The sequence below is a fragment of the Asterias rubens genome, chromosome 21, assembly GCF_902459465.1.
Source record: "Asterias rubens chromosome 21, eAstRub1.3, whole genome shotgun sequence".
Taxonomy (NCBI): Eukaryota; Metazoa; Echinodermata; class Asteroidea; order Forcipulatida; family Asteriidae; genus Asterias; species Asterias rubens.
The window spans coordinates 37,997-65,493 of record NC_047082.1 but is presented as its reverse complement, the minus strand read 5'-3'; the positions used below and the strand labels follow the sequence as shown (position 1 = coordinate 65,493).

At 38.8% G+C, this 27,497-nt stretch overlaps 1 protein-coding gene across 1 annotated transcript; it reads left to right on the top strand.

Annotated features, from left to right (window-relative positions):
* The first annotated feature begins 4,667 nt into the window (after window positions 1–4,667).
* Window positions 4,668–26,799, top strand: LOC117304673 (myosin-9-like). The gene is made up of 23 exons (XM_033789242.1): window positions 4,668–4,790; window positions 6,689–7,216; window positions 7,893–8,054; window positions 8,886–9,047; window positions 9,893–10,100; window positions 10,226–10,452; window positions 11,024–11,158; window positions 11,809–11,952; window positions 12,937–13,107; window positions 13,411–13,554; window positions 13,916–14,056; window positions 15,715–15,814; window positions 16,424–16,685; window positions 17,358–17,613; window positions 18,631–18,834; window positions 19,224–19,403; window positions 20,534–20,628; window positions 22,459–22,533; window positions 23,657–23,809; window positions 24,034–24,135; window positions 24,844–24,952; window positions 25,717–25,856; window positions 26,515–26,799. Exons 2-23 carry the CDS (start codon window positions 6,728–6,730, stop codon window positions 26,756–26,758), a joined length of 3,903 nt encoding a protein of 1,300 aa, XP_033645133.1. The 5' UTR covers window positions 4,668–4,790; window positions 6,689–6,727; the 3' UTR covers window positions 26,759–26,799.
* Window positions 26,800–27,497: the final 698 nt, after the last annotated feature.

Here is a 27,497-nt window from a genome sequence, read left to right as displayed (position 1 = left end):
TTTTCTGGAAAGTACTACAACTATCTTCAAACTTCCAGAGCCCAGATCATTCTAGATCATTCATAAAAGATGAGCGCCGCCCACTAGGGTCAATGAACTTATATACAGAGACTGATTGACAGCGTGCGTTGTATGCACGTAACGATAATTATGTACATGTACTATAGGTTCTCATAACAGTAGATACATTGCTGTTCAAAAAGACTTCCAATTTGTATAACTTATCAGTGGAACAACCCGATTTATTAATTAGGTGTCCCTAACATTTGTAATGTTTGATTAAAGAAATTACTAGACAATATTAGTCTCCCTGACTGCAAATATTGGTAGCTGTATATATTTGATCAAAGAAGGTCAGACAATGGTCTTACCAATGTTGCCCATGTGGGGTGTCGATTTACGTGTGAGTTGCAGGATAACTGGGTTTTTTTCCTGTTTAAGTTGAAAGCAGCTTCCTTTAAAATAATGTTGACACTTTTTAATTTCTAAAATTACCGCTACACTTAAAACAATTTCACTTTTTATCCTTTTTGCAAAATTAACATCTGTTAAAATGAGTGTTATTATTTGCACAAACAAATCATCACAACCTGCACTTTTACTCAAAAATAATAATAGTTGTAGTTTATATGATTTACTGCAAACACAATTATGTCGTCGCACGCTTATAAACTCACCCACGCCCGATGAAAATGCCAGGTTATACCAATGGCTTTTTCGTTACAAAATATCATCATCTTTAATAGCACTTGACACGTTTGGGATTACTCAAAATATACATAAGCATAACAACTTACTTGGTCACGAACAACGGAGAGCTGTTGATTATAGTATGAAACATTGTGAGAAAGAAGTCATTTCTCACTCAAAAATAATGAATCTGAGAAAGACCTCAGGCATGAAGCTTTTCTCAGGAATCTGAAAGCACACAAATTAATTGTGTTACAAGGGTGGAACTCTTTTCGTTATTTTCTTTCAACTTCTGGGACCAATTGAGTCAAAATTTTCACAGGTTTGTTATTTGATATTTTGGGATTGACCAGGTGAGAATACTTGACAAATCAATGGTATATAGAACATCCATCCTTTTTGTCAAAGTGAGATGTTCTAATAATAATTTGCACCAGTGATGTAACGAATGGTTGGGTGCACAGGGGCACCTCCCCATCACCCCCTTTATGTGGTCATTTCAATGTTATAAAACTATTTTTCTCTCTTACATACAGTGTTTATTTCTGCATCTTCATCAGATTATTGTAAACAAAAATTGTAAAGAGAACTAATGAAAACGTCTACTACAAGTTTTGATGGTCAGAAGTGCCCCCCCCCTTAAATAAATGTAGTCTAGTCAATAATGTGGTTTGACCGAGACATGATTGCAACAGAAATGATTTTTTTTTTATCAACAGGCTCGTCTTTCCAAACCCTCCAAAACAACAAATCAAAAAACAAAACAAAGTAAGCAGGGGAATTATGCATGATTTGCATAAATTAAAAATTGCCCCTTTCGCCTATATTTTCACTTGTGTTTGTATGCATACGCCCTGATAGAGGTAAATTAATACTATTTTCACATCAAATTTGGATGCAAAAGTCTTGAAACCCTTCAAAACAAAGTATCAACAAAGCAGAAAAAAGAAGTAGGATTACGCGCGTATCACAATGCACTATAAATTAATGAAATATTTGACTGCCCCTTTAAATTTGGTTGACACCTTGGACTGAGCACCACGAGGTCAGGAAGATAACAACCTTGTAAAGTGTTGAACCTCCCTAACTGCTAACATCTTCTGACCCAGTGGTGCCCGGTCCAAATGCGTCAAATATAATTTTAAAGGGCTCAAACAGTTCATAATGAATCGTAGTGTATTGAAATATGCACATATATTCCAAATTAGATAAATTAAGTTAAACAATACCGGAACCCCCATGACTGGGCTGAAGATAATAATAATTTTATAAAGTTCGGAACCTCCCTAACATCTTCCGACCAATGGTAATAGGCGTAAAACATCATTTTTAAAGGAACAGTCATTGTTGCATTTCTTGTTAGTGCTAATACGCACGCACGTTACTTTGATTAGAAAAAAATGTTATTAAAATTAATTGGCACCTTTGTTACTTTGAATATTGTTGATAGTATATTGTTGAGACATTTGCATGAAAGTTTGATGTGACAATGATAACAGTTCTTTAACTATCAGGGCGTGTACACACATACACGGTCAAAAACGTTTTATTTATGCAAATTATGCCTATTTACCGTCCTTCCTTTTTTCTTCTTTTTGATACTTTGTTTTAGTGGGTTACAAGAGACATTTTGCACGTAAATTTGAGGTTAAAATTAGAAAACTTTTACTATCTCCAGGGCTTGTGTATACATAATTAGAGGTGAAAATGCCAACCTTTAATTTATGCAAATTATGCTTATTTACCCTGCTTACTTTTTCTACTTTTTTTATATATTATTTTTGAGGGTTTAAAGAGACTGTTGCAAAAAAGTCCCATCTGTTATTTTGTCTAGGTCAGGCCATTTTTTGTTTAGATTGACTAAACTATCAAGTACCTGGGAGCTGTTGTGAGTGATCAAGGGTCTTATCATGAAGCTCCAGGATAGCGCAGACAACAGCAGCGCTGACAAAACTGAAGCCCATTTGCAATAACAGGAACATCAAGCTCAGCTCAAAAAACAGATTGATGCTCTCGTTGGTCATTTCCTCTAGGCATGTGAGACCTGGACTCTAAGAGCCGACTTAGAGAAGAGAGTACAGGCCACAGAATTGAGATGCTATCAGGAAGAAGATTCTTTGCATATCCTACTAAGACCAAATCACCAACAAGGATGTACGGACCAGAATCAGGCGCCATTGGCCCTAAAGATCTCCTGATGACCACTGTGAAAAAAAAACCGTAAAGTGAAGTGGTATGGGCACATTTCACGATCATCAGGACTTGCTAAGACCATGGAGGAAGAACTCTTCATCACTGTTAAAGGCAGTTGACACTATTGGTAATTGTCAAAGACTAGCCTTCACAGTTGGTGTATCTCAACATAATATGCATAAAATAACAAACCTGTGAAAAATTTCAGCTCAATCGGTCGTCGAACTTGCGAGATAATAATGAAATAAAAAACACCCTTGTCACACGAAGTTGTGTGCGTTTAGATGGTTGATTTCGAGACCTCAAGTTCTACATCTAAGGTCTCGAAATCAAATTCGTGGAAAATTACTTCTATTTCGAAAACTATGGCACGTCAGAGGGAGCCGTTTCTCACAATGTTTTATACCATCAACCTCTCCCCATTACTCGTCACCAAGAAAGGTTTTATGATAACAATTATTTTGAGTAACACTGTACAAGGAGGAAGAAAGAGAGGCAGGCAGAGAAAAAGATGGGAGGACAACGTGGAATGGACGGGCCTGACGCTGAATGACTCCCTGAGAAAGTCTGTGGATCGAAAAGGGATGGAGGGATCTGATTGACAAGTCTTCAAGGGCTGCCCCCCATGGTTAGAAGACAAACGGGAGGGGTGGGACAGGGGGGACATGCCCCTCCCCCCAACTTTTCAAGGGTAGGGGATTCCAACTTCTTCTGAGGAAAGCAAATCACCCTCTGAGACTCGGCATCACAACAAAAATGGGTCCAATAATTTGTGGACCATACTTGTACGGCATGTTTTGTATTACTTTTAAATCATTTCAGATGAATTGAAATGGTCAAAACATGTCTCCGAAAAGGCCTAGATTGCACCATAGAGCATACGACCTATAACAAAACATGTCTCCGAAAAGGCCTAGATTGCACCATAGAGCATACGACCTATAACAAAACATGTCTCCGAAAAGGCCTAGATTGCACCATAGAGCATACGACCTATAACAAAACAGTCGGGTCCTTTAAGCAGACCTGGGTCCCATGGCGTAAAATGCTACGACTAACAATGCCCCCCCACCCCCTCACCCCCGCCCTAATCTTTTAAGACAGACTGACGCCCTTGGGCCATGCTCAGCATACATTTACCTTTCGCCGACAGCCTTTTGCCGACTGTGGTTTTATTTCTGTTGTTTGACTTTAATTATTGTTCTCGTAATTTTCAGTGTAATTACCATTTTTAAATCTGTTAAAATTATTTTTAATATCTGTATATTGTTGTAATGCGCATCTGTACATATTTTTTATGAAACTTGCGCATAATAAATGAATAAATTGTTATTATTATTATTTATCAAAGTTTATTGCAAATGTATGTATAGTGTTCTTTAAGGGCCATAATTTTATGGGAAAAAAAAATGCAATTTCTTATTTTAAGAATTAAACCTTCAGAATGGAATGACGGTCTTTTATTATACAATACTTTATGTGTGGGGCTGATGGGGAGAACAAACATACGCCCTTTTCGAAACCACGGCTTCGGCTTTGGATTTGGCTTGAGGCTCCGTTCTCTCGTCTGAAGCCCTGAACGCCTATATGCAAAGCAGACGCAATAATTGTCAAATCAACCGGCATGCCGTTGAACTAGCCTGAGCAAAATCAAAAGCCGAAGCAGTCGTTTCGAAAAGGGCCATAATCATAAAAAGGAAGTGCGCCCTCTTAGGACAGCTTTGCTTCCTTGTCGCTGATTGGCCCAGAGTTGTTCTATAGAAATTACCAGCGAACGTCGTTTCCACATCGCGGATCGAGTGTGGGAAGCTAGACGCTAGAATTATGTTGTTTCTCAGCGTGTTTTGAGTCTATGAATGCCGGAAGATTAACTTGTTTAAAAACTGGAATTCTCGATTCAAAAAGAGGTAAGAAAAAGACAAGAAAATGGAGCCAGATGTGTGAAAAAGATGCCAAATCCGACCACCATTTGTGCACACAACTGACATTCATGCCATTCACAATTGTGACATTGGCAGTGGCAGTGACATTATCGTAGCGTCATATGAATGATATCCTGGTGTCATGTGTTTTCAGTATGTAGGATAACAGGAAAATTTTTCACGATCAAAAACTAAAAAAAAAAAATCCAAATCATCTATCCAAGTTTTTAAAGGCAGTGGACACTATTGGTAATTGTCAAACTCAAAGACTAGCCTTCACAATCACAGTTGGTGTATCTCAACATAAGCATAAAATAACTGACCTGTGAAAATTTGAGCTCAATCGGTCATCGAAGTTGCGAGATATTAATGTCAATGAAAGAAAAAAACACCCTTGTCACACGAAGTTGTATGCGCTAAGATTGTTGATTTCGAGACCTCAAGTTCTAAATCTGAGGTCTCGAAATCAAATTCGTGGAAAATTACTTCTTTCTCAAAAACTATGGCACTTCAGAGGGAGCCGTTTCTCACAATGTTTTATACCATCAACCTCGGGGACCGAAAACATATGATGGTCGATAACGTATGACGCTACGATACTTCTAGAAACTAGTATAAGGCTCCCCCGAGCAGAAAATTGTATTTTTTGCAATGTTTTTTAATTTCACTCAACAAAAAGGAAATGCAAGCATTATGAATGTATAATATTGAGTAGGTTGGGGAAAGCTGTAGGTGTACAGTACACAGGAAACTTCAGTTCTTGCTGGCTAACGGTCGTAAAACTTTCACCCATCAACGCTGATTTGAAAATAATATATCGTTAAAAAGGCCCTTAATATGAGACCCCTATAAAGCTCACAGGGGAGCCTTATAGTTTCTAGAAGTTTTCTAACACTACGTTAACCGAGCCAGCCACCAGTTTTTACTTGCACAGCACTGTACTGTAGCTAAAGCAGCTTATCTGCAATTTCATGCCTCTGCTTACCTACATGTAGGCACAGAATCAGCGCTTACAGAAGCAGGGAATTATGTGCTTAGGGCAAGCGTATTTCATGGGTTAGCGGGGAATTTTGGCTTCTGTGCGTGCGTACTCAACGTTACTAGGCATTCTACGCTTCTCTAAGGCTAGTGCAGAAATTCGATGATAGCACGTCAAGCAGAGAATCGTGATCAAAAGCACAGACTTTGGCACTAAGCAGAGACATGAAACTGGGCCCTGATGATGAACATCCATTTTTTGTGAGCTTTTGATGATGTGTTCCTGCGGCCTGCTCACTTTTGATAGTACTCACATGTGAGGACTGTATCTAATTGTATAGGACAAAGAAGAAGCCTGCACCACCGCTGAGTTGTATCACGCAGTCACATACATACACTATGCGTTGGAGTCACAGTGATGACACTGTCACGTACGCTAGTGCAGTACAGTACACCAAGCATACCTTGTTGGGCTGTTATGGCTCTCTTTTAATCATTGGCCTCATCAAAGTCACCATTAAAGCCCGCCAACTATACAATTCTATGAAGCTTAGCATGCAACGTACATGCGACATAACTGCATGCACGTATTCATAACTTCGCAGAGAAGCGGCCTGGTGCCCTAATGTCTCCCTGTCTGTTGTTAGTCTAGGGTTTTCTGCTCTCGAACAACGTACTCATAAACGTTTGCAAATTTATGTAAACTTTTAAGAAACCCATATACATCGGACACAATTAAGGCATATACAATGTTTGCGCAATTAGGTTAGCGGGCTGTTCTGTTATGTTTTGGCCTTTATAGTGACCATATCAAAACATTATTTGTTTTACTTTAATTTTTGTGGGATTGTGTTGGTATTTGGAAGAATAAAGTTGGTACTGACAGAATTAACTGTGTATTTCAGGTTGCATCAGACTTCCATCAGTAATATTTACGACCAACAATGAGCGTAGACCTTAATACCACTAGAGAGGACGGCATTGTAAAGCTGTCTGCTGCAACAAACAACAGCAGCTCAGAGGACTTGGCTTCGTCAACAACAACAACAACGGAAGAAGATCTACCCAGCTACCATGACTGGTATTGGCACGGCACACCACCTAACGACACAGATCACACCTCCCTTTTTGTCCAAGCATCCAGTTCCTCACGCTCTTTTGGGGATCAAATACAAGGGGGTGCTGTGATGATAGAAATACCACCAAATATCCTTGACTCATTCCCAAGTTCATCGCAACCCAGCGGCTCTGCCAACCACCCACTGGATTCAATGGAACGATCTGCCTTGAAAATGAACAGAAAGCAAGGCAGAGATAAAAAGGGAGAGTCCAAGGTGTGTGGTAAGGGAAGAAAATCTGACAGCAATCAGAAGTCAACAGAAACGGACACTGCAACTTCGTCTAACCATCTGAATGATTTGAATAACCTACAGGTAATTATTGTCAAACTGAAAGCTGGGTTTGGTGGACAGATAATTTTTTGAAACACCATGTGATGAAGATCTTTTTTGAGTAGCACTGGCTCTGAGAAGATCTTGAATCAAGACTTAAAAAGTGTAGCCACCCACACCAGCAATCTCCAAAAGATTTTGAGGGGCCAATTTCGTTTGCATAGTGTATTTATTTTATTGGTTAGCAAGAAAATAAGGAAGCCAGCTTGTTTGAGCGTTGACCATGGATTTGCATTGTTACGTCAGCTCACAGTACATGCAAGCATCAGAATAAAGTATGGGTTGGTGCTACCAGTTGGCCACTCTATGTGGAAATAAGTATACTTTGAAAAAGAGTGAATACATCATAAAATAGATTTATAAGCACACTTATCCAGAAAACCTGATCCAGAACCACCCCAACTCATTAGAGATAATGTTACGTGCGCCTAATTTTGTAACAATAATCATAACATGGTGTTACTGCAAAGCTTTCCATATCGGATTTTCCACCATGCAAAGTTTCAAATCCTACTTTTAAAATATGATTATCATTTAGATTTGAAACTTTCCATGGTGGAAATACGATATAGAAAGGTTTGCGGTAACACACCATGTAATGACTATCTCTAATGAGTTGGGGTGATTATCATTCTTATTTCTTGCTTTCATTAAAAAGGCAGAGCTAGATGAGACCAGGACGGCTTTGGAATTGACAGAAGAACAACTAACTCTAAAGATGGATGAGAATGATGAAGCAGCGGAGGAGATTGATAAAGCTTGGCATATGATCAGAGAGTTACAGACAGGATGGGATAAACCTCTTCAGCTTACCGAGAAGGTATTAAATAAAGTGCTGTCATTTGGGATCACCTGCATGTGTGTTAATGTTTTAACTTCAAAGTTATCATCACAACTTACTGTTGTAAGTTTGGTGATGGCCCATGATTTTGTGACCAGCTAGAGCAATGAAATGTTAATGAATTGGTTGTATGCTGTATAAGCTGAATCGATAAGTTTAGGTTTGAAAAATGTTCTATTTCAAAATCCAATGGTGTGCTGCGCCTCGGGAAAATAGAACGCTCCGGGGATCACCTCTGGAGTCGTAGTTTTAACCATATAGCACTCCAAGCAGTCAATATTTGTATAATACAGAGAGTGCTAAAATATTGTCAAAATGATACTGAATATAAAAGTGATAAAAAGGTTAACTTTAAACAAATTGCAATATCTAGGTCTGGAGAGAAGCACAGTTTTTGTTACCCAGTCTATCAGACGAACAGATGGAATGGAAAAAGACAGACATACATGAAAAGACTGTCCGACAAAACAGGTGTAAGACAGAAATACGGCCGCTATTATTTCCATAGATACAACAATTACATACAGTATCTTGGCATTGATTTAAAACACAAGTTTTTAGTTTTTTAGTAAAAGTAGATCAAAGAGTACGTAATAATGACTTTAAAAAGTCAGTTAAAAGAGTACAATAGGAATGGATGTTTGAGGTAAGTGTATTTAAAGAGTTGAAACAAACATGTAAACATTCAAATAGTGATACATATATTTTCCTAAGTTGAGAATTTTAACAGTTTTGAGTTTGTATGGTGCCTCTCTGTGTATTTTTCCCAAACTTAATCTCAGTATCCTATTGTATCTTGGTGTATGACAGCATTCCAGACTCTTGCTGAACATCTTTGAGCAGATAGGGCGTGAGGGAGGTCCAGAGAGGGCATGGCTTTGTCAGGAAAGTCTCCAGGATGCAATCATCCATCTCTACAAATCTAGAGAAAATGCTCGCTTTGCAAAGAAGCTAACTGAAAACAAAGCTAAGGTGAGTACAGAATGCTCTTTATCTCTATGGGCAAATTAAGTTTGGTGAATCCTTCCTTGAAGACCTTCTTTAGGATGTCTTCATCTCCTAGGCCCAATGTCGTAGACAGAGCTCTCAGGAGAATTGTTGCATGACAGATTTCTGCTTAGGCAACAAATCACAAAAAGCAGCCATTACATCATATTTTAACTAGTAAACTTGGTCTAGGGAAAGGATAACTGTTTTGACAAGCTATTTTTGTTCTGACTTTGAAGCAGATCTTAGAAACTAATTAACAAGCCATTTGGATAAACCTGTTGGAACAAAACCACTCACAGTAGCCTCGCTGCTATGAATGTAAACAACAAACAACTCTTGGGGATTTTTTCAAAGCCTGTGTGATCCTTGTGATTCCAAATTAGCCACCAAACCAGTGAGACTGCACTCAAGCTCTGGTCTGATCAGCAGAGTGTGAGTTTTAATCTTGAGCTTGACACTTGCGTCCTTAAGTAAGATATTTAACCATTCATGATTGCTTCTTCCTCTGGATGGGAGGTAAAGCAATAGATCCTGTGTGTCGTACAATGAATGTAAGATAACACATTTTACACTTATCACTAATTATAAGAGAAGGGGTCACTTGTTAATTCTGGTAGTGGCTACTGAATGCGCTGTCTACTAATCCCCCTTTTATAAGGTGCTGCTAACTTCAAAAAGTTGTATTAGCAAAATACCTTTGAGATGCCTATAGATGAAGCACTATATAAAAACTTTAGGTATTATTTCACAGTCTAAAAAACACTAAAGCAAGCAATCTTAATACAATTATGTCTAATATGAAGCACTTGTTTTGTGTTTTCCTACAGGAGTTGTCCAAGCATTCTCAGCTCCTTCAGAGCAAACTCCAATGTCTCACAACCGGACTGCACAATATTGTGGGTAAGATGCAGCAACGAGATGGTCTATTCTTTGACATGGAGGACGAAGGTCAAGATGAGACTTCCATGCCGTTGTCTGATATTGCCAGCAGTCTTGACAGGGGAAACAGAGAGGATGCTTGCTTTAGTTTACTTGGTAAGTGGGAGGAGGCTTAATTTAGTTTTACAATTTTTATAATTGAAATTTTTTTTCACTTGTCTTATGTGCTACTCACTTCTTATGACACTCTTACTAAAGCCAGTGTTTTCTTTTCCCAACAGATAAACTAAAAAGCAAGCTACACAGGCAGGACCTTCAGGCAGCCCGCTGGCAAAGTGTGACAGCCCAGCTCCGCCGTGAGTTGGAGCTTTCTAGACAGCGCTGTGAAGCAAAGATGGAGTCACTGTGGGACATGGAGGAGGAATGTAGAAAAAGGAAAGATTCTGAGGAGATGGAGAAAGGAAAAGTATTGAAACAAGAGGAACTCATCAAGGCACTGACTAAAAAGGTATAATGAGAGAAGATATCTTAGCAGTGAGAAATATATAATGGTGGAGCTTTTTAAAGGGTAAGGTAAATGATTGGTATTCACTCCTACAATATGGCAATACAAATTTCCTTGGTTAGATCCGGCTTTCGAAAGTATAAAGCAATTTGAGGTTAACTTCACTTTGAAGTAATGTGGTTATGGAAAAAGATAGGTTTTTATCCCCCCAAATTTGATTTTGAGAAACGTTACTGTCGAATCGTATCTCGGGATGTGTATTGCATAAGTTGACACAAGCCCGATAATGTATCCTCACTGAGTTCAATGAAGACCTATCATTGGCTGAGAGTTGTGCGCACCATATTATGTACACACGTGTCTGTCACCATTGTTTGGCCTCGGTGATGGCAACAATGCTAGGATAGAATAAAAGTCACCTGTGAAAGTTTCACTTTAATACAAGTGATTTCTACTTGTTGAGAAATAGCCCTAAGCTGTCACCATATTTTTATCAAGAGTGTTGAATCAATGCATCTACATTTAGCAAGGTGGCGGTGGGTACCAACCGCTTCTCTATTTTTTTTTTTTCCAGATATCAGAATGCAATTTAGAGAACGAGAAGTCTAATCAGTTTCATTCTGAGCTAGAAGGACGCATCAAAAGCCTTGCTGAGCAGCTTCAGAACGCTCTTAAAAATCATCAAGATGTCAAAGAGTATCGGGCAAAGGTAAGCAAATACTTTTAGTTATGTCACAAGGATAAGTGGAATACAGAAGTATTCATCAGGACTTCACACAGTATCCTGTGTTTGGTGAAAATGCAGGCGCTTCAGTTTTGTCGCGAATGATAGTCACAAAAACCAAACTGCTATCTAAATCGCTATCACCCCATAAACCATTCACAATTGATTTAAGATATGTCATGGAGGCACCCAGCAAGGACCTACCTCTCTTAAATATATCAACAATGTTCAACAGTTTGCTCACCGCCATTTTGTTTACCATCTCTTCACAAATTGAAGTATCTGCCAGATATAAAAATAACCAAAGCAAGAAGGTGCAACCTTCACACCTTCACTTCTATTACTAATAAAAAGAGGACTCATAGAGTCACAAAAAGAAACTGTGCAGCGAAGAGTTATCCTATAAAAGCAAAAAATCTAATATGAAAACTATGTTACAAAATATAATATAATTCATAGAATTTGAGAATAACCCAGAATTATTACAATTTTGGGCTACGCATAATAAGCTGTGGCATAGTATAAAATTTAGATGCAACGAAAATCAATGCTACAATATTTATCTTGAATGTAATGCTTTTGGCTAACTCTTCAGTCATGATGTTAACCTCATCCTTTATAATTTGTTGTTGCAGGTCAGTTCTCTGGAGGAGCAACTTGAGATTTCTAAAACTAGATGTAAAGAGTTATGGGAGCAGCATCACGATATGGAAAGTCAACTACTAACAACTAAGATGGACAAATCTGATATGGTTGTACATGGACATTCATCTGATACAGTAAGTGGGCTGTGCATTGTTCTAGACGCATTGCTTGTCTGACTTTTTGTATCCTTTTTAAAATATATTTTAAGTAGGTTTTCGGGGCTTGAATTTGGAGGGAAAAAATCCACAAGATCGCAGGACATGTAGCTCAGAATCTTGGCTGGAACTGGATATTATTTACAAGACCAGTATTGAAATAGGAAGAATCTACTCTAATCAAAATGAGGACACAGTTTTATCATCGAAACAGTTTGTTTGAACAATTCTTAAGAGAAGCTTAAGCTTTTCTGTTTTGTGGGTGATAATCAGTGGAAATAACAGACAGTCGTTATACTCAAACTCATCATTTGAACCTCATTCTTTTCAGACTAATGTTGAGTTAAAAAAAAAAAAAAGACCACCGGACTTGCTCTGTCTTGAGTTTACCAGTTCTCACTGATACCACTTAAACATTCCGCTTAGCGGAATTATTTAGCCCTAGGTTTAAAACTCTGCATAATGGGAATACATTCTAGCGAGGTTTGCAGTGGCACTATGTAAATGAACACTGTTTATAACTAGCGAGGTTTGCAGTGGCACTATGTAAATGAACACTGTTTATAACTAGCGAGGTTTGCAGTGGCACTATGTAAATGAACACTGTTTATAACTAGCGAGGTTTGCAGTGGCACTATGTAAATGAACACTGTTTATAACTAGCGAGGTTTGCAGTGGCACTATGTAAATGAACACTGTTTATAACTAGCGAGGTTTGCAGTGGCACTATGTAAATGAACACTGTTTATAACTAGCGAGGTTTGCAGTGGCACTATGTAAATGAACACTGTTTATAACTAGCGAGGTTTGCAGTGGCACTATGTAAATGAACACTGTTTATAACTAGCGAGGTTTGCAGTGGCACTATGTAAACGAACACTGTTTATAACTAGCGAGGTTTGCAGTGGCACTATGTAAATGAACACTATTTATAACTTGGTTCTTGTCCTATTTTGTGTTCAGTCAAATTGTTCTGACAAATTACCCCTGAGTGATTTGGACTCACTGATGAGCAGTAATGCAATGCAAGGGATCCATCAACAGTTTGACAAACACATGAGCCTAGTTCAAGATCTAGAGAAAGAACGGCAGAAAGCACATCAACTACGAGATGTTAGACTGGCTGGTATAGAGGTATACTGCTTAAAAATAATGCTTAAAAGTGTTCTGCTAAGCAGAAATGAGCAAGATATTAGTCACAAGTTCTCCTTGTGACGTGGTAGTTTGATTGGTAACCTTTCCTGTAAAAGCATGATTTTCTTATGCTTATCTATTTTGGGGGCTTAAGCATCACTGTGGTTTTTTTATTTTTTTATTTTTTTTATTTAAGTTAGAATTTATTTGCTTTACTATTGTTTGAAACAGGTTTCTACATCTGTAGAATTTCTTAATGAACCCAATAATGTAATAATTTATTTGATCATTGATGGTTGCCAGGTGACTTGCATGAATGAACAGAGTGAGTTATCCAAGGAGCGAGATTCATGTCAAGCCGCTAGAAAGCTTCATGAAGAGGCTCAGTGTAAACTAGATACTGACAGACGAACGCTGGAAGAACGAGTCCAGAAGATGACAGAATCGGTGAGATCATACAGACTATTCCTTGGGCACACTGCCGTGGATTTGCCAATTATTATAGCATCATTGCACAACCTAAATTTCAATAAAATCTCCTTCAAGTACTAATCTAATGAATTGCAGCCATAATTTTGTTAAAATTACTCAGGGAAACTTTTCTGTGCCATCCAAATTTGCAAATACTAATAACCTTTGCCTACTCTCTAGTCTCAAGTATTTCACACACACATGTCCTTAATTTTCTAGGCTCAAGTTTGTTTCTAATTTTCAAAAGATATCTATGCAATTAATTCATTCAAACACAGGGTACTTTGTTGTACACCTCTTTGCTGTATTCTAACATCCTTCAAATGTTCCGTATCAGCTCCTGCATCAGACTGAAGTTCGAGGCCGTTTGACCTCTGATCTTACGCAGACTAAACAAGATTCAGAATCCACTAGGAGACAGCTAGTGGCTGCAACCACAGCCCTTGAGTATGAGAGACAGGCAAGAGACGTGGTTCAGGTAGGTCCCTATAGTGACCCCCTCCCCTATAGTAAACAAGATGTAGAATCCACTAGAAGACAGCTAGTGGCTGCAACCACAGCCCTTGAGTATGAGAGACAGGCAAGAGACATGGTTCAGGTAGGTCCCTAGTGACCCCCTCCCCTATCGTAAACAAGATGTAGAATCCACTAGAAGACAGCTAGTGGCTGCAACCACAGCCCTTGAGTATGAGAGACAGGCAAGAGACATGGTTCAGGTAGGTCCCTATAGTGACCCCCTCCCCTATAGTAAACAAGATGTAGAATCCACTAGAAGACAGCTAGTGGCTGCAACCACAGCCCTTGAGTATGAGAGACAGGCAAGAGACATGGTTCAGGTAGGTCCCTATAGTGACCCCCTCCCCTATAGTAAACAAGATGTAGAATCCACTAGAAGACAGCTAGTGGCTGCAACCACGGCCCTTGAGTATGAGAGACAGGCAAGAGACATGGTTCAGGTAGGTCCCTATAGTGACCCCCTCCCCTATAGTAAACAAGATTCAGAATCCACTAGGAGACAGCTAGTGGCTGCAACCACAGCCCTTGAGTATGAGAGACAGGCAAGAGACATGGTTCAGGTAGGTCCCTATAGTGACCCCCTCCCCTATAGTAAACAAGATGTAGAATCCACTAGAAGACAGCTAGTGGCTGCAACCACAGCCCTTGAGTATGAGAGACAGGCAAGAGACATGGTTCAGGTAGGTCCCTATAGTGACCCCCTCCCCTATAGTAAACAAGATTCAGAATCCACTAGGAGACAGCTAGTGGCTGCAACCACAGCCCTTGAGTATGAGAGACAGGCAAGAGACATGGTTCAGGTAGGTCCCTATAGTGACCCCCTCCCCTATAGTAAACAAGATGTAGAATCCACTAGAAGACAGCTAGTGGCTGCAACCTTGGCCCTTGAGTATGAGAGACAGGCAAGAGACATGGTTCAGGTAGGTCCCTATAGTGACCCCCTCCCCTATAGTAAACAAGATGTAGAATCCACTAGAAGACAGCTAGTGGCTGCAACCTTGGCCCTTGAGTATGAGAGACAGGCAAGAGACATGGTTCAGGTAGGTCCCTATAGTGACCCCCTCCCCTATAGTAAACAAGATGTAGAATCCACTAGAAGACAGCTAGTGGCTGTAACCTTGGCCCTTGATGAGAGACAGGCAAGAGACATGGTTCAGGTAGGTCCCTAGTGACCCCCGCCCCTATAGTAAACAAGATGTAGAATCCACTAGAAGACAGCTAGTGGCTGCAACCTTGGCCCTTGATGAGAGACAGGCAAGAGACATGGTTCAGGTAGGTCCCTAGTGACCCCCTCCCCTATAGTAAACAAGATGTAGAATCCACTAGAAGACAGCTAGTGGCTGCAACCTTGGCCCTTGATGAGAGACAGGCAAGAGACATGATTCAGGTAGGTCCCTAGTGACCCCCTCCCCTATAGTAAACAAGATGTAGAATCCACTAGGAGACAGCTAGTGGCTGCAACCACGGCCCTTGAGTATAAGAGGCAGACAAGCGCCCCTCTCACAAACATTAACCAATAAGAATACATGGGCTGCAACCACACAGCCAGGGGTATAGGTGACCAGTTGGGTTCCTTTTTACCTATTTGTATGATTAAACTCTGTAAATGTTGGTCAACAGACAAAGTTTAACAAGTTGGAAGAGGAGAAATCACATCTTGAGCGTCAGGTGACGTCACTCCAACAGGACCATCAACTGAGCAGTCAGAAGTCAGTTGAGGGTGAGAGGCTGACTACTCAGCTCACTCAGGAACTCAATAAATGTAGAGAAGGTTAGAGTGTCTCTGCTGTTGACATTGGTGGGATTTGGCAAGTTCTTTTGACGGAAAGATCATCTCAACAAGCAAAAAAAAAGTCTTAAAATCTCCTGACATCTGGGAGGTTACACATTCAGAAAAAAAAGTGATTTTGTGCCGGGCAGTCATGAAAGCAGAGCATATAGTTGAACCATGTTAAAGCTTAAAATTCTTGCTGGCTGCTGATAAATGCATTATGATTATTATTATTATTATCACAATTGCTGCTGCCTCCCACAAATCCCAGGTTGTATTGTAAATAAGGTATTTCTAGCTATATGGCAGTTAGGTTGTATGGCTTCTGACTGGCACCCTTGAACACTATTGACAAAATAGGAAGACTGCCTTGTTGGTGGTGTGCTGGTATGTTAATCCGCAGGTCACAGGTTGAAGTCCTGCTCAAGTAAATTTTTATTTGTTTAACCCCACACTATTTAAAATTTGCCTAATCACTTTTGCATTTTTTTGATCACTGAAAACATAAATCAGCACTGAACTAATTTCAATCTCCCTTTTACTTCCCACCACAAACAGAACTAGCAATAGCAACCTCGGAACTGAAACAAGCAACTGAGGATTTGCACGCTTTGCAGAACAGGGCTACCATTACCATGGCAACCCAAGAGATTGAGTCCTCTGCTAAGCTGAAGGAGGGTGCCATGTTGGTACTGGATTTGGAGCGAAGACTAGATGCACGGACGACTGAGCGAAAGGAGAACAGTGACAGGATCAAGGCCCTTGAGGCTCGACAACTTGATTATGATCAGAATTGTTTGGATCTACAGACAACAAGAAGGTAATCAATTACTCACAATGTTTTACTGAAATGGTCCAGACTCAAAATTGTATCCTTATTTTCTGTATTATTATTATAATATTTGTTCATATTTCTGATAATGAAACCGAGGACTTAATCACTGAAGCTCACAGGCTTGAGGAAACCTGAAAACAAGGTGTTTGATATGTGAACCAGAAACACAGGGGTTTACCGCTACTTACACAACTATTCATGGATCTTTTTCCAATCCCAGTACATTTGACCTATAGCTCAATTTCCAATCTAAAAGGACAAAGCAATCATGGTAAAGTATATTGTTCAAGGACACAAGTGCCATGACCAGGACTCGAACCCACACTCTGCTGATCAGCGACATCAGAGTTTGAGTCTAGAGCTCAATCCTCATGCTCTTACCGCTCGTATTAAAAGTTCCTGATTTGGTGCTGTCTTTATGGACAACTTGGGTTTGGGTTTGAGCTACATCAAGAATTCTCATGTTTCTAGGCAGCCAAGTGATTCAGTTCACACATGGAATTTGATAAAGTTCTTATATGACGCATGGGGTTATTTATGCAAAATGCATACTTGCACATTCAGAAAATGACATCATTGCCTGTAGAGCCGACTGACTTAACATGGTCTGCATTGATTTCATAAATAAAAGTGTTTTTTTAATTGTTTTTCTGGCAGCCGCTGTGAGGAACTACAATCACAAGTAAACAAACTGCAGAGTGAGCTTTCAGAGTCTCAGTCATCCTTGGAAGAAATGACTGCTCAGAAACAACAACTTGAAGAAGAACGGGAGACACTACAAGATTATCTCAATACCGCCCTCTCTAGGCACTCCGTACTCAAGAAGAAATTAAGAAAGCAAAATGTAGCCTCAGACAGCGCCCTCAGGAGCCTGGAAGAGGAGAGGGATGAACTGACCAATCAGGTTACAGAGGTAAGAACTTATTTATGAATATTTATAGATCTTGTGCAGTTAAAAGAATTTTAGAGGATTAGGTACCAAAATAGTCACAGACCATGTTTGAGCTGCACATTGTTCGCAACGGTTGAAACAACCGTAATCAGCAGTTACATTTTTTAAGTTTACAGATTTTAAGTTTTCTAAAAAAAAACATTCATTAGAGGGGAATATTTCCCCCCCCCCCCAAAAAAAAAAAAAATAAATGTTCTTGTATGAGAGTCATAGGCTGTAAACTTTCAGAGTAGAATAAACAATGATATTTTTTATAATACCCTTACATGAATGTTTAGCAGCTGTGACAAAAACTTGTATTGTGAAATAAGAAGAGGGTCATTTAGTCAAAAACTTGATTAAAAGCTTATCTGGTTCTATAAGCCACCAAATTAATATTAAAACCACTGTTTTAAAGGAAACTTGGTTTGTTTTAATTCTATAGCTATACAATAAAGCTAACTTGTGAAAGTTTCTTTTCAAAAGGTGGTACATGTAGTTGTTTTAGATATTGTCAAAAATCCGGAGATGGTAATCTACATGCATGAAGAATAACCACATTACTTCAAAGTTAAATGATTCTCAAAACGCTTTAAAGACACTATTGGTAATTACTCAAAATAGATGTTAGCATAAAAACTTACTCGGTAATGAGCAATGGAGAGCTGTTGATAGTATAAAACATTGTTAGAAACGACTCCCTCTGAAGTAACTTTGTTTTTGAGAAAGAAGTAATTTCTCATTAAAATGTTTGAATTGAATTCGAAACTTTGGCTGAGGTCACAGATCTCACAATTTTTTATGCTATCAGCAGCTCTCCATTGCTCATTACCTATAAAACGATTTTTATGCCACTATATATTTTGAGTAATTACCAAACGTGCCCACTGCTCTAAGGAAGAGCAATGTTAACATTTTGAGTGATATTTACAATGGTCTCACAGCCTCACCAAGAAATTTTTTGTTTTTTGTTATTGTTTATTTTTTTATTTGACGAAGGGATCAAAAAATCTGACCAACCTCCAGCAGCAATTAAAGTCTGCACAAGAATGTAAAGTTCTACTCAGTGCAGACAAACAGAAACTGACTTCAGTCATTAACGCAATAAAGGACCAGAGGAAGCTGGACAAGGACAAGCTACAGAGGGCGCTGATCAAAACCAACGAACTCAAGGAGCAACTGGCAGAGGAAAAAACAATGGCAGTGAGTGGAGTTTTTTTGGTTATTTATAGAGGATGGGAAGAAGGCTAATTAAAAAAGAATGTGCATTCACTGGAATACTACCACAAAATCCACACAATGATGTCTTAAATATAAAATTATCTTGAACGAACTGATTTGAATCTTCCAATCAATAGCAAACAATACAAATATAAAATAATTATAATCACTTTTGTGAACAAGGTTAGCTTCAAAGTTGCCACTAAGTTTACAATGCCTGATTTTGTTTCAAGATTTGAACTCAAAATATGGAGAGCTACACGCACTGCAGTTTTCTCAAGGTGCATCATTGTTACTAATTTCTAGGGACACATTGCAAAGGCAAGCCACTTGCCATAAAAAGTTTTTCTTTCACGTTGCGTTTCTCTAAGAGTGATTATCACGCCCAGTTAACCAAATTGACATCTAGAATGGCTACTTCAGCTTCTGCATTGAACGAGGAAAGGTCAAAGGCCACATCCCTCTCTGCAGAAGTATTTACCCTGAGAGACACTGCACGTGAGCAGAAGAATCAAATAGTGGAGCTGACTGGAGAGGTTCAAAATCTACAGGTGATGTGATAAAATTAATTAGCAAAGATGTTTATTTGATGATTATGAAGAGGGAAATCCATTTTGATTGGTCAAGAGTTTTTTACAACAATTAGGCCTTTTGACCACAGACAGTCAGCATTATGTGTGCCGGATTGTCTGGCAAATGCTCAACAAAGTCCATTGTTGTAATCAGAGAACTTTTTAGGCCATTATCAAGTACTGAGTACTAGGGTGATTGATCATTGACTTAGGTCGTCAAGGTACTTATAAAACAAACTATGCCACCCCTAATTCTATGGTTGGAACTAGTCCACTTAGTGGGTACTTTCTAACCAGCCAAAGCACAACAAAACTATGCATACCAGATTAACTTTACCAGCCAAAATACCAACTCACATAGTGCCAAATGTAACCAGTAAGAAATAAAACTTTACCAGCCAAAATACCAACTCACATAGTGCCAAATGTAACGGGTAAGAAATAAAACTTTACCAGCCAAAATACCAACTCACATAGTGCCAAATGTAACGGGTAAGAAATAAAACTTTACCAGCCAAAATACCAACTCACATAGTGCCAAATGTAACCGGTAAGAAATAAAATGCTAAACAATATTCTCTTCCTTTATGAACTTGTGCCCTTGTGTCTAAATAAGCAGGTTGATTTAAAGGCAGTGGACACTATTGGTAATTACTCAAAATAATTATTGGCATAAAACCTTACTTGGTAAGGAGTAATGGGGAGAGGTTGATGGTATAAAACATTGTGAGAAACGGCTCTCTCTGAAGTGACATAGTTTTTGAGAAAGAAGTAATTTTCCACGAATTTGATTTCGAGACCTCAGATTTAGAATTTGAGGTCTTGAAATCAAGCATATGAAAGCACACAACTTCGTGTGACAAGGGTGTTTTTTCTTTCATTATTATCTCGCAACTTCGACTACCGATTGAGCTCAAACTTTCACAGGTTGGTTATTTTATGTATATGTTGAGATACCCCAAGTGAGAAGACTGGTCTTTGACAATTACCAATAGTGTCCACTGTCTTTAATGTGCTGGTCATTTGTATGTCTGCAAATGAAACTTTGAGCTCTCTGTGATTCATTCACCATGGGGTAATTATATTTTGCATTTTGTTTGATCTTTTAGTTTGCATTGCAGTCTGTAAATCACAAACACGAACTTGAGTACAGCAAACTGGTTTCTTACTCAGAAAAGACGATATCCAAACAGGAACAAACATGGTGAGCTCTTAATAATATCTGGTTTTTGCCCTTAAATTGATATGCCATTTAATACTCTCCTGGGTCCTAAAAGACAATCCAACAGGCATTGGACGATAAACCAAATAATATTCTTTATTCTTATTATGCTAATTTAACCTTTATGAAATCATTGCGGTACCCGCTGCTAAAAATCTGGATTTGCACTGCCTCTACACTAGTCTCTAGGCTATAGCTCGATGGCCTAGTGGTATGCTCTATGAGCACTGTAAAGGTCGTGGGTTCAGTTTTGCTCACAGGACTCAGGAAAGTACTGATTATACAGTGCTCAATAAACATCAGTGTATTGGTAAGAACAATAAGTTTCTTCATCCCTGTTGAAGTTTTAAATCTATTAAATGGTGAGCTATTTTGTTCATGTAGTTTTAACCCTTTGTGTTACATAGTGTTTCTATAGTATAAAGGCAAGGACAGGTTATCATTTTCTCCCACAACTAATGAATCAAACATCAACTATGATTTGGTTCTTGCATCAGTAATTTTGAACAAAACAATAGTTTTTGTTTCAATTTAGAGCTTAAGCCCTACTTCATTCATGTCTTGTGCAAATGTTGAAAATCGGGTTCCACTTTCATATGGTCTAATATATCATTAAGCACAAACAAACTTGCTTAGCAAAAAAAAGGCTACCAGCCAGAAAACAACTGGTACTGTGACTAGTATCCCACTTTTTTTTTTGCTTAGCAAAACAATTAGCTCAGCAGAGTTTTTTTGTTTAAGAGCTATATGAAATTGGGCCCTGGTGTCGAGATAATCACCAAGACCAAGACCAAGACAAGCAAGAGTGGTATTAAGGCCAGTCTCTAGACCCACAACTCTCTTTAAGGATCAACAATTTGAGACTTTCATATAACATAACTTTGTATCCATCTTGTGAACAAAAGTAGCTTTTATTTCTTCAGATATAAAACATCTTGTTCCTTTGATCTACTTCTCTAACACTGAGGATGCTGTTCCCAGAAGCTCCTTTAAACCTATAACTGGTAGGGGTTATCAACATGTGGAAATGCCATCATTCAACAAACCTTATTGAATTTGTAATGCCCATTTGTGCTGTTATGGATCAACAATTTCAGACTTTTATATAACATAACTTTGTATCCATCTGGTGAACAAAAGTAGAATTTTTAAAGTTTTAACTGCTTGTATAGTTCTAATGTCATTTTATATTGTCTCTTCTTAAATTGTGGCATCTGGGCCCAATTTCAAAAAATTCTGCTTATGCAAAAAATTCTGCTTAAGCAAAATAATCCATGCTTAGTAAAATCAGGTTACCGGCCAAGATTCCACTCAATTGTTAAGCTAAGTAAACAGTAGCTCAATATACGGCATGACATTTTGGCCAGTAACATGTGTAAAATAAGCGAAATATTTTCGTGCTTTAACAAATTTGTTGCTTAAGCAGCTCTATGAAATTGGCCCCAGGAGATGAACTTGATCGTAATTTAGTTTTTTTTTTTTAAATCCATTAGGGGTGCTACTTTTTGTTGTTGTCTTTGTTCTCTCTCCTAATTGTATGTGCATGTTTTTGTTTTCTTTACTGTTCTTATTGTCTGTACTTGAGTGTTTACCTTAATAAATAAAATGAAAAGAATTTGGATCCTAGCTTTAGAGCCTTTTGTTGGTACTGACTCTCACCCCTGGCTCTTAGGATATTCGTGCCTTTTATCTTAAAAGGGCAGACTGTTGACATGCGGGTTGCCTGCTTTGATAATTGTCTCCGTCATTCATTTAAACATTCCTTGTTTTTATCAATTAATAATTTATAACTAATAATTTCATATTTTGCAGTGGCAGTCAAGAGGAAGAACTGCAGCATGTCTGCAAAGAGAATCAGAAAATGGCTGCAGAATTGAACTTACTAAAGTAAGAGTTTTTTAGATGTTGTACATTAAATTTAAGGTTAATTTTGGGAAGCTATACATCGTGTAACTGCTGTTAAAGCCAGGGATCACACCCAAGTTTACAATACGACCTGGAAGCAGCACAGGGGTCACCTTAAGGGAATGTAACTTTATTTCAAACATCAAATGATAACCCACAATTGGTTTGGCATAGTGGTCTCTTTCCTCGCATTTTACCTCTAGACCCCTGGTTCAAATCCTGCCAGGGGCATTATGGATTGGGTTTTCAGTCCCTACCTGGGCCCAGTTTCATGGGTCTGCTTACCGCTGTATTGTGCGCTTCAATCATGATTTCCCGCTTACCTGCAAGGGCCAAATCTGTGCGCAAGCCTTGTTGGCGTAGAATGCCTCGTAACGTGGAGAAGCCAAAATTCGCAGCTAACCTGTGAAATACGCTTGCCGAAAGAACTAAGATTCTGTGCTTACGGAAAGCAGAGCCATGGAATTTGGCCCTGACTGTGTGAGTTTTCCTGGAATAATTCTCCGGGGGATTTCCTCCCACAACCAGCAAATATGAATAAAGAAATAAGAGAAAGTTTAAAGAATTGTTGGTTTATAACATGCCACCACTGCAGGCAGTTAAATGTCATACAGCAGATACAGCGCTTTTGTGAAGTTTCAACGGCGGAGTTTGATCTGGGCTGTGGGATGTTATAAGTTATCACACAAGCGCGAGTGGAATAGTATACGGAAATATATCGCGCTTCTGCGTCCCATATCCAACGAGGCCGAAGGCCGAGTTGGATATGGGTTTCAGAGCGCTATATTTTCCGTATTTCCACGAGCGCGCGTGTGATAACAAATTTACCTTCAAGCAAACTTGGCGCGTGACATAGAATACACAATATGATGGTAGTGATATTAGCCGTGCAATATAGGTTTTTATCACCACTCCATTCTGCGAATCTGATTGGAGGATTAGCGCGCACTTGAAGATAATTTTTTTTACACACTTCTTGTTCCTATTGATATACCAATCAGAATTGAGGAGTTAAGTTTGCTTGAAGATTATTACTATCATCATTGCCTATTTTGTAATAATCCCAAACTATATTTCAAGCTCTGACCTAATATTCCACTCCCAGTGAAGCCTTGAACAGGAAGAGATCAGACTACAGCCAGGCACTCTTTGATCTCCATAAATCAGAAATGAAGATAAAGGAAATGGTTGGGGTGATACGCCAACTAGAGGGACAGCTTGATATTGAGAAGAATGTACAAGAAGAGCTCAATAAAAGGTACTCACTGCAGTATATGTACAATTGTTAAAAATCTAGAGTCTGCTTTGCTAATTTGCTATTTATTTTAATAGATGCATCAACATCATAAATGGTTTGTTGACCCATTTTGGTGTACCTCTCAGAAATGGTTTTAGTCAGTGGATTTTACGTCATCGGAAACTTGTTTTTGTTTAGGTTCTTCACTGATACCAATCATCCCTTCTTCTTCTTTTTTGTTGTAGCCATGATTACCGAGAAGCTGAGATGCAGAAACTAAGGAAGATGAAGAAGACTGCTCAAGACAAGATGGAACAACTCCAAAACACCGTGAAATGCAACACCAAGTTAGTCACTTACTAAATCTAGAAAGTCAGTTACTTTGAGAACGGAAATTATTCTGTAACCCCTTGTTGACACTTGTAATAATAAAATCATTGTGAATTGTCATTAAAGTCTTTCAGACAGACTCTGCTAGGTTTGAAGCGTCAGACCAAATTGTTTTGCATTGATACCATAAGTACTTTTGGTTGGTAAGCAGTTTGCAACAGTTAATCTATTTTCTTGGCTTTAATGATATTCAGTTCTATTATGTCACTTTTCACACCTGAAGGGTGTCTCAAAAAGCTCCTTATTTTGCCTTCAAGTAGGCAGAGAGCTTTGTTTAGAATCAAAACACCCATTACATGTATATGCTGTGGGGTGAGCTTAATGCAGCCTATGCCAGAGACACTGGGACAACCCCCCCCCCCTTTTTAAAGTTTACTGCGTTCTTTTAAATATGCATTACACTAAACACATGTCTTGCTTAAGGATAGAACAGGGACACAAACCCATACTCTGAAGAAGAATAAAGCAAATTAATTTTCAGTATAAGCTTGCATGTCCATTCACATGCTGGAGAATCTTTTCAGTAATCTCAGGTACTGAGACTACTCAAAAACTACAACTATTGAAAAAACTGCTAATGATGAATGCAAGGTGGTACCCTTTATTGTGATTCCTGTCTGCTGTCTTAAAGTGTTTCTTTTCTATTTTTGTGTTGTTACTGACAGGATTGAATTGCAACACATTAAAGCGGAGCTAACCCGAGAGATCTTCAGCAAGATTGAAACCTCGACACCTACAAAACAAGACAGAGATAACACTGACAATACTTTCAAGGTAATTTACTTCTCTATGTAGCCTGCCCTTTAATCAGTTGTTTGATCTTATTTAGACAACCTCAGCTTAGGGACTAATTCGTCAGGTATAGGTCACACAGCAAGCAAGTTAGGCTGCAGTGCAGCAGCCAGTCACTTTTCCTTCTGCTGTCTAGTAACCAATTAGAGAGTATTCATTTTGACATGTAGGGCCGAGTGAATAAGAATGCCGGACTTGAGTTCTGGTTCTTCAGATCAACAGACTTACGGTGTTGGTTTGAGTCTCAGGCATGGCACTTGTGTCCTTAGCAAGACACTTAAATTTCAGATAGGACGTTAGGCCATAGGTTCTGTGTTGTGTAATGCACGTAATAGAACCCAGGGCACATCTTAAGAGAAGAGGTTCGTCCCGGTGTTCCTAAATTGTCTGGCTGCATATTGCGTCACTTTTGTTGATTGTCCTTTCTGGTTAAGTAAAAGTAATAAAGTATAGGCAATTTCCTGCAACATTTGTGACTGCTATGGGCATTTCAGTAAAATCCAATTGTAGCCGATAAAGACTTGTACCGGTATGTGTATTATACAGGATAAGTAGTTGTCACACAGCTGACAAGTAGTTTCAGACAGTGATCATGTTTTGTGTGATGTAACATACCTATGGATTAGTTTGGCTCAATCTGTTGTGTGAGTCATGAGTGTCATCTCTTGTAGTCTGTTTGTAGTCTGTTTTGGATTTTGTTGTGTTTTTTAAATTATTGAAATGAGAAAACTATTTTCCACATGCAGCTGCAAGAACTGGAGGGCAAGATATCTAAGCTTGAAGGTCTTCGCTCCGTGGATAAACTGACCATAGCGTCACTTAATGAAGATGTACAGAAACTGCAGAAATTACTTATTAAGCAGAGATCTACCACACTTAAACACAGGTGAGTTTCCTTTACTGCCAAATTTGTACATTTGTGCTTACCCCCTTGTGATTGTGTTTTGCAGATATGCCATCTGCCATTAGATGAAGTTAGGATGCGGTTCCAAGCTGCGGTTTCAAAACTTGTGACATATGATAAGTTTTGAGAGGAGATTTGAATTTTGTGGTACAAAGACAAGATCTAAGGTTTTCGATTGAAAAGTTAATGAACATAAGTTTTTAGAGCATCTATCAAAACTCTCTAAAGAATTGTAACAACTACATGTAGGAGGTTCTCTGAGTCTAGAACAATGTAGATTAGACTCAATCCATTGTTTCAAATCTCATCCCTGATATAATGTATGTGTTTAGAATGCAAACAAAAGATTTAGCCTGAGGATTTTTTTAATAATAAAATATCAGTCTAGATATAGGAGTAATGAGTTGAGGAGACTGTACTAGCCCATGCAAGTCACAATTCCTTGCAACGGGAAGAAACGCCAAATTTTGTATTTTCATCCCAGATCATACTTCACACGAAAGAGATGCAAAGCAAATTAAGTGATTCAAACCTTGCTATGATATTCAATTGCGATGCTCGTGTGAAGTATGATTCAAGCTTTATCTGTTTTAAAATGTATTATTATGTCACAGACATCAATGTTTTTTAACCCATAAAGACCACATGGGAAGCCACGCAAAGATGACATCCAAGCAGCGCTTGCAAAAGCCCATGTGAGGGCGCTTTCCATGAGTATGGCAGAAAACTATCATACGCAGTCACCGCTATTTGAGAACTCTGATCTCCTGTTTGCTGATTCAAAGAGCGCATCATCAGCCAAGAAGATGCCAAGCTACAGTGGCTGGGATACAAACTTATCGGATTCTGGGACTACCTGTAGCAGTGATGAGTTTTCATCATGATAACTCAGCGGATTAAGGCACAATGACAGAGTGATTCCCACACTTTTAATCAAACATGTATTACCAAATTTGTTGTTGAACATATGATGGTGAAAATTAATATAAATGTTATTATCAATAATATGGCGTATAGCGCTCAAATCTGTCACTTAGTGAGGCTTATGGCAATCCACCAATATAACCCCTGGTCACTGGGCCATTTATACTATTCCTTAAAGACAATGGACACTATTGGTAATTGTCAAAAACCAGTCTTCTCACTTGGTGTATCTCAACATATGCATAAAATAACACACCTGTGAAAGTTTGAGCTTGATTGGTCGTCCGAGTTGCAAGATAACTATGAAAGAAAAAAACACCCTTGTCACAGATGCTTGATTTCGAGACCTCAAATTCTAAACTTGAGGTCTCGAAATCCAATTCGTGGAAAATTACTTCTTTCTCGAAAACTATGCCACTTCAGAGGGAGCTGTTTCTCACAATGTTTTATACTAGCAACCTCTCCCCATTACTCGTTAGCAAGTGAGTATGCTGACAATTATTTCGAGTAATTACCAATAGTGTCCACTGCCTTTAAACCATCCAAGTTCCTTCAGGATTATACAGCATGTTTAGCCAAAAATGTAGTGCACTGCACTAAATCTATCACAAGAACTATTCCTGCCCCCGGTGAAGAAAAGCAATTGTTGGTGGGGGGGGGGGGGGATCGGGAGATGATGTTGCTATACACTAAAACAAA

Excerpts from the sequence above, each read along its gene's own strand:
- LOC117304673 (XM_033789242.1), top strand. The coding sequence starts at position 6,728 with ATGAGCGTAGACCTTAATACCACTAGAGAGGACGGCATTGTAAAGCTG. Across the intron at positions 15,815-16,423 it reads CAGTCAGAAGTCAGTTGAGG|AACTAGCAATAGCAACCTCG; the intron begins GTGAGAGGCTGA and ends CACCACAAACAG. Across the intron at positions 24,953-25,716 it reads ACACTGACAATACTTTCAAG|CTGCAAGAACTGGAGGGCAA; the intron begins GTAATTTACTTC and ends TTCCACATGCAG.